General features: G+C 39.5%; 2 protein-coding genes across 3 annotated transcripts in view; one reads left to right on the top strand and one right to left on the bottom strand.

The window, feature by feature from the left end:
• Nucleotides 1–488, top strand: part of hcls1 (hematopoietic cell-specific Lyn substrate 1) — a 9,910-nt gene extending 9,422 nt beyond the window's left edge. Inside the window, exon 15 of the mRNA XM_064342863.1 lies at nt 1–488. This exon is cut by the window's left edge and continues 163 nt beyond it. The gene's annotated coding sequence lies outside the window, so the exon portion shown is untranslated.
• Nucleotides 489–3,530: 3,042 nt separating this feature from the next.
• On the bottom strand, nt 3,531–5,619 carry llph (LLP homolog, long-term synaptic facilitation factor). 2 transcript variants are annotated; one of them, XM_064342866.1, is made up of 4 exons: nt 5,462–5,478; nt 4,986–5,057; nt 4,416–4,640; nt 3,531–3,950 (listed from the first exon to the last, which is right to left on the bottom strand). In XM_064342866.1, exons 3-4 carry the CDS (start codon nt 4,627–4,629, stop codon nt 3,787–3,789), a joined length of 378 nt encoding a protein of 125 aa, XP_064198936.1. In that variant the 5' UTR covers nt 4,630–4,640; nt 4,986–5,057; nt 5,462–5,478; the 3' UTR covers nt 3,531–3,786. The 2 variants fall into 2 exon arrangements, with proteins under 2 accessions (XP_064198936.1, XP_064198935.1); XM_064342865.1 differs by lacking the exon at nt 4,986–5,057 and having other exon boundaries at nt 5,462–5,619.
• Nucleotides 5,620–7,021: the final 1,402 nt, after the last annotated feature.

Here is a 7,021-nt window from a genome sequence, read left to right as displayed (position 1 = left end):
CCCCCTGCCCCCACACTCCCCCTCTTCTCTTCCCTCATCATTCCCAAGGCTCTCTCTTCCTCAACCAGCCTGCTCTTGCATGATTTGAATAGGGTTGTGTTCTAAATTTAAAGCTTAAAACCAGGCGACACATTTGAGAGCAGCTTATAGCAACATGCTCACAAAACCTGAATATACCCTTAGAGCCCGCTCTTGCTCTTGTTTAATCAGTTGTTTTTACTTTTATTTAAAAAATTTGTTTACAAACCTGCCCATACATAAGTTCTGTCTAAGGCCCTTAGCTAGTGATACATTTTTTAAAATGAGAAATATTTTAAAATAAACATAAAAATATTTTTATGCAAATATTTTTGTTCTCCACTGTATCTTGTATATGTTCTTTTTGTAATTTTTCACTTTTTATTTGGAAATAATCAGCTGCATAATTTTACAATCAAACAACGGTATAATTTTAAATAAAAATACAATGACAAATCATGAGCACAGTGCTTTCTGTTATGCTTGGCTTTCTTCCTCGTCCAGTATGGCACTGTATATCCCAGTTTAGCGTGGAGAGATTTAACTGAACTCAGCATTCGGTTGAGTGTCGAGCTGTAACGTCCTCTCTGGGATAAGATCTGTGGGCTGCTCCGTCTGCCTTCCTCTGTTGAAATCTCCATGGTCAATAATGAGCTGCATTTGTGCCTTCCCATGCCGTCAGCGGTCTCAAAGTGTCTGTTGTGTGTCACCTGAGCCGAGACCAGTGTGTGCCCGCTGCCTGGGTCAGTCCCAGTAATAGGTGTTGGTGGAGTGGGAGAGATTTGTTCAGCTGGATCGACCGAGGGATGACGAAATCTCCGCTGACAGAGCCAGATCCGATTGGCCAGGACATGAGGCACAGTGGGGTGTGACATCACTGACCCCAACAGCCAGTCAGCGCTCATTGGTCTGAGCTGGAGTGAAAAAGGAGGCGTCCGTCGAAGGCCAGGTCATCACTCCTGAGGGGCTCCTGTGGTGTAGTGAGCAGTATGAGGACTACGTGCACATCGAGTCTGTGGGATTTGTCTTTCTTTTTGCCTCTAAAGACAGCCTAAATCCAGATAATCCCAAAAATGTAATGACTTCACACCTATGCCTAGAGTGCTGTCTCTCCAGCTTATAAAGTAACAACTTTTTACACTGTGATTCTCACAGAGAGCATGACTGACATGGCTGTGGGGGTACAGTGGAAACATTCAGGGCAAGCGTTTAATGTTACCTACCTCCAGATCGTCTTCGTCAGGGTCATCCTCATCCCCGTCTTCTTCGCTCTCTGATCCCTGTTTGGTTCGACTGTAGCTGATTAGGGGGATGAGCCTGTGACGCAGCGCGTCATTCCTGAGTGAAAAGGGAGAACTTTCATCTAGAAACCTGCTTGATATTGATGGTGGCAGCTAAATAGATAGTAATGATCTGTAACAAAGTTTTGATGTAGTGCTAAATATAGCGAGTCTATGAATGAACCGCATGCAGGATGACCGTTCATCCACATGCTGTTTATTTTCATTGAAACTCACCTCTGACGTCGTCTTATGCAAATTGCCTTGGAAAAGAGATGAAGTCTCAGCGTTCATATTACAGGGATACACTTTGTACATACAAACAGTATTAATTAACAAGAAATCTCATTTGAAAAATATGGCAAAATATGGCAGTATGCAGGGAGTGTTACTGCATTTTTAACTGTTACCAGTGCCAGCAGAAGCCCCAAGATGGCCAGGAAGGGGATTATGAGGTATTCTGCTCTGGGCGTGAAGGGTTGTGGGTCAGAAGTTGTGATATTACTCATGACTGGACCTACAGTTCTGTCACAGAACAACAGCAGAGGGATATGGATTAAATGCCACAGACTGCTATTCCTGTCACTGAAGAATTCACTGAAACTGAGTGTACCCAAATTCAGCTGAGAGCGAATACATCTCAAAAAGGGCAATTTTAGGGTGTCATTCATATACTGTACAGTGAGCTCCATAATGTTTGGGACGAAGACATATTTATTTTCTTGATTTGGCTCTTTACTCCACAATTATGTAATGAAACAATTCACATTTGCTTGAAGAGCACATTTTCAGCTTTTATTTAAGGGTATTTGTAAACATTTTAGTTTCACCATGAAGAAATAATAAAACTTTTTATACATAGGCCCCCATTTCAGGACATATATAATCTAAAATTGTGGAATACACAGACAAATCAGGAAAAGAATATGCCTTTGTCCCAAACATTATGGAGCTCCCTGTAGACCATTACCCTTTTACCTACATTTTGAACAAGTATTTTAATTGAAGTGAGTATATATTTGTTTACAACAGGCTCTATGAAAGGACAAGCATATTTATAGATCATACTGAATGTTATTGCACTACAGATCTCCAGCTGTGAAGAAAATACCATCTTGTGTATGCGTACACAACCAAGACTAATAAATTATTTTTCCGATGCTTCAAAAGTTAAAAACAGTCTTACCTTTACAAGTCAATCATACCGCACGACAGACAGGTAAACGTTTGGCTTCCTCAGACGTTTCGCCCTACACTGGCAGGGCAGAACCAACCCATTCGGTGGATGATATCCACCTATTTCATTACTGGCTCCTGCAACCTGCAAAATGGCATTCCTCAGCTGGGTGTAGATGTAATACGGGCAAGATGGAAAACTTGAGCCCGCACGTGACAAAACAAAACAATAAGCAGCCTGCCTTCGCTTTACTGGTGTGTGTCTGACACAACCCTTCCTTGGTAGGGTCAGGGAATTATCAAGGGTTAATTGGCTCAGTGTTTTCTGTGTGTTCACCATAATCTGTCCATCACATTACAATTTAAGTTATTTGTAGCTTATTTCATCTCGCTTCTGTTACAAGCATGACAAAATAATGAACGACATACATTTCTGTGAGTTGGTATTTGTGTTATTGTGACTTGGCAGATTAGGGCAAAAAAGTTTTTTTATCAGAACGCATGTCAGTTAGTTGTCTCGCATTCCAAAGAGGCCGTATTCCATGGGTGAGCACAACCAATGCTTTACACTAATACAGAGTAAAGGAGGCAAGAGTTACTGTTAAAAGTATCAGATAGCATGTTGGTGTTTATTTGCAGCAAGCTCCCAATAGGGGAAGCTGCTATATAATTTAACACTTCTTCCTGTTTTTTTTTTTGTGTTGAAAAAAACTACAAGCAAAGGTTGCCTTTAAAAATACTCTTATGCTTCCGAGTACATAAACGGCAAACCCAAGATTTTATAGTCAGTTTAAATCTAGTTTGGAGTGGAGGCTTTCATTTGTCTTTCCTAATGTTATTTCACTTCTGATGCACACCATGTAAACCCTAAGAAACGTTATGCCGAAATACACTTCTACAAAGACCATTTATACTAGCCTGGGCTTCCAGAAACCCACAAAACCCACCCAACCTTAAGTTTAATCTAAAAAACCCTTTAATTCTCATATGAAAAATATGAATACTAGATCTTGTTATAACTTCTAAAGTTCACAGAAAACAAACCCCACACCACCATGCGATGAGCCATTATCTGTAATACAATTACAACAGTTTACACAGTCAATGCGCAACAACATAAAAGCACATTTTACTTTTTCCAACAACATTCCTGTCACATTCTCCACGGAAGACAGATTTTAAAAACTCAATGGTAATCTGAAGTTTGCACAATATGACAAAAACCATTTTTACAAGTCTCTTGCCGTTGTTTTAAGGTTCGAATCAAGTCTTTTGTTGGGATCATTGTCCTTCTGCACCATCCAACTCAAGACTACCAGGCCACTCCTTTGGGCTTCTTGGCTTTGCCTTTCTTTGCAGTGCGTTTTCCCTTGAGTTTCTTGGCCTGCCGCTGGCTCATCCACACAGGGTACTGTCCGTGCTCATTCAGCTGGGTCCTCTTGTTGCGTTTGCTGTCCAAGTCCATGTTACCGGTGTCTGTGGCACAGAAAGTCATCGTCAACCTTCAGTCCAAATATGAAGTAAACCGCTCTAACCACAGCTAGGGGCCACTGCTGAACAACATCAGTTCCTGGCTGCCTTTGTTAAATAATATTACAATAGTCATATTAGTGGTAGTAATATTAGTTATTATTATGAAACCTATACACACAATATAGATGCACATTCATGGTGCTGAAATATGAATGATAATGCAATGCAAAAGTATATGAGTGCAATCAAATTATGAGTGCAAGTCAAAGCAAATACATTAATACATCTGAACCTGAATTTAAAAATGGAAATAGCAACTGAAAGAACAAGCACCAGCTACTGCGCATCCAGGTTAAACTTGCTACCTGTCTACTGCCATTAAGTCTGTCAGGACATATTTTACTCCGATCAACAGCTGCAGTAAGTAAGTCGTTATTTAATTTTACTGTCTGTTTTCACACTGCTTACCATCCTCTCCGTCCATATCCACATCCGCCGCCTTCTCTTTCAGCTTCTCGGCTGGCACCACCGTGGCGATCTCCTCCACGTCCTTCATGCTGATCTCGCCCTTCCCACCCAGGCCCAGGGCTGATTTCAGCCGGGCCAGTTCTTTGGGGGCATTCTTCTTCCTTTTCTCGGCACGCATCTTCCGCTTCCATTTGCTTCGCAGGCTTTTAGCCATTTTGTGAAGATCTGGGGGGGGAAAGTAATTATCATAAACCTTAGTTTGAAAAGTAAGAGTGTTGTTTATTTACCATTGAAAAGATAAGTAAATGTTTTAATTTTTTCTATTGGCGTCAATTCAATATATTTTGACATGGCTACAAATTTATAACCATACGCACAAAGTGAATCCCAAATCTTAAACACGTTGAAACACGTTTGCATTATGTAATTAATGCACTGTACATATTTTAAACAAATTTTACAACGACATTTTCATAGACATTTGTGATTTGAATTTTAAGAAAAGTGAATTCAAGGCAATTCAGTTGCATGTTATGCATGTTATTAATAAGACCGTTTGAATAAAATAACCTTTTTAGATTCTGTGATTAGCTGATTATACACCTGTGGCGTTGGTTGTCACACTGCACTCCAGGCACGGGTCTGCAGAGATTATTTTACGGATTACAAGTAATTTTGTTCGTAAAGTAACAAACCACTCTAGCTACCTACATTTAGCCTTTTCTTATTTTTAAGCCAATTCGACGAATGAAGAGACTGACATTGCCCCCAAATTTGTAAAGTTAAGCAAGCTACTACTTAAAGAGTAAAATACCTGAAAACAATGTAAACTTTGTAACGAGCGAACCAGGAGATAGCTTTGAAACGCCATCAGCTAACCAGTTAGCTTGCAGGCAATTAGTTTTACACAGCTAGTGGCAAGTGGATTCAAACATCTCGTCTTCTATCTCGCATGTGATTTGGTGTCAGCTGCGCTTTTAATGAATTATAATTTCAATAAACACAGCACCTCTGTATAGAAATATTAATAAAACAGAGAAACATACCTTCACTTCAGAGTACAGTACCTTTGGTCTTCAACACGTGCGTCAGCTGTACAACAACCGTAAGGCACTTTCGTATATGTTTACGACTTCTGTGTAGTACGTCGGTTGTACGTCAGCTTAGAGAACACAGTTCATTGGTGGATAAGCACCATCGATGCTGATGGAAGAACCAGAGCCGTAGATATCTACGGCTGTGGGAAAAACTGGGAAGATAAAAGCTACACGTCGAGAACGTTGTAGTCAGATTGTAGTCCATTAAGGAACGGAATAGACAGGCATCGGGACTACACAGTGTAAATATATGAATATTTGTACGAATTTTCAGGCATCACAATTATCACGAAAGCTGGCTTTAAAACAAGCTATCCAGCTACCCAGTCTAATTGTCAGTCGTAAAAATTTGACAGTTTTGAATGACAGAAAGTTAATTAACTTCACAAACAAATGTATGAATCATACTTTAAAAATAAGCGTCATAATCACCTTTTCATTAAAAACATTTTTTCAATGTAGCTTATATTTATACAATTATACGTGTACACCCCCACGCCAAAAAAACCGACTTATTTTCATATTTGGTTATCATCAGGTTTCTTGACGGTCTAGGTATTACAAATAAAATATTTGAATCGTGAGAGTTCATCTGTAACATGGTTTGCACATGGTTTTGCAGGGACAGAAAATTCAGCAACTTGCCTCTCTCAGTACTGCCTTCTCCACTCTGCTCTCATCGAAACCATTTGAGATTCAGTACACGTGCGCACAATTGCACTATTGGCAAATTCGAAAATAAGAAATGTTATTTTCACTCCGTGTCAAAAAAACCCAAAAAATTTCCATAATAACGTAGAACAACTACCAGTTAAACTTTATGGATTAAAGTCATACAACAACAACAACAACAATAATAATAATAATAGGACCAAGAATGTAATGTGTTAGAATCCCTGCTTGGTCCATTCTGTGTGGAGTTTGCATGTTCTCCCCCTCTAAATTGCCCGTCAGAATGAGTGTATGAGTGAATGTGAATAATAGAAATTATTATTATTATTATTAGTAGTAGTAGTAGTAGTATTCAGGTGATTCATCTTTTCTCTAAAATGCAAAACCACCCTCAGTTCCAAATGTAATTTGTAAATTATGTGTAACATCTTGGTAAATTACTTTCATGTCATTAAATCTTTCCCATTCTGAACTGCACACCTAACTTGGGAGGTGGAAAAACAATATGGGAGGAAAATGGTATATGGGTATTTACAGGTATTAGTCAAACTGCTGTCTTCATGTTTGGTAGTAGCAGAGGTACTGTCTACCTGAATGTTTTTGTTGTGCTAACAAACAGTCCAGTCAAGTTGGATAGGATTCCCATAACAGAAAGTAAAAGGCTATCAGTTCTGGTAGATACCTGGTCTGATTTTTTCTTCTCTTACATATTACACATACTCCAAATAGTTTGCAGTGTTGTGTCTTCTGGACAATGGGAGTGGATTAGAGTATCAGTCTGACTGTGATGCCATGTGTCACGTATTAATAGAAACGGGTAGCATGCCAGTTACCAGG

Source organism: Anguilla rostrata, chromosome 7 (assembly GCF_018555375.3).
Source record: "Anguilla rostrata isolate EN2019 chromosome 7, ASM1855537v3, whole genome shotgun sequence".
Classification (NCBI taxonomy): domain Eukaryota; kingdom Metazoa; phylum Chordata; class Actinopteri; order Anguilliformes; family Anguillidae; genus Anguilla; species Anguilla rostrata.
This window is presented reverse-complemented; position numbering and strand designations above follow the sequence as displayed.

Excerpts from the sequence above, each read along its gene's own strand:
- llph (XM_064342865.1), bottom strand. The coding sequence starts at position 4,629 with ATGGCTAAAAGCCTGCGAAGCAAATGGAAGCGGAAGATGCGTGCCGAG. Across the intron at positions 3,951-4,415 it reads GGATATGGACGGAGAGGATG|ACACCGGTAACATGGACTTG; the intron begins GTAAGCAGTGTG and ends TCTGTGCCACAG.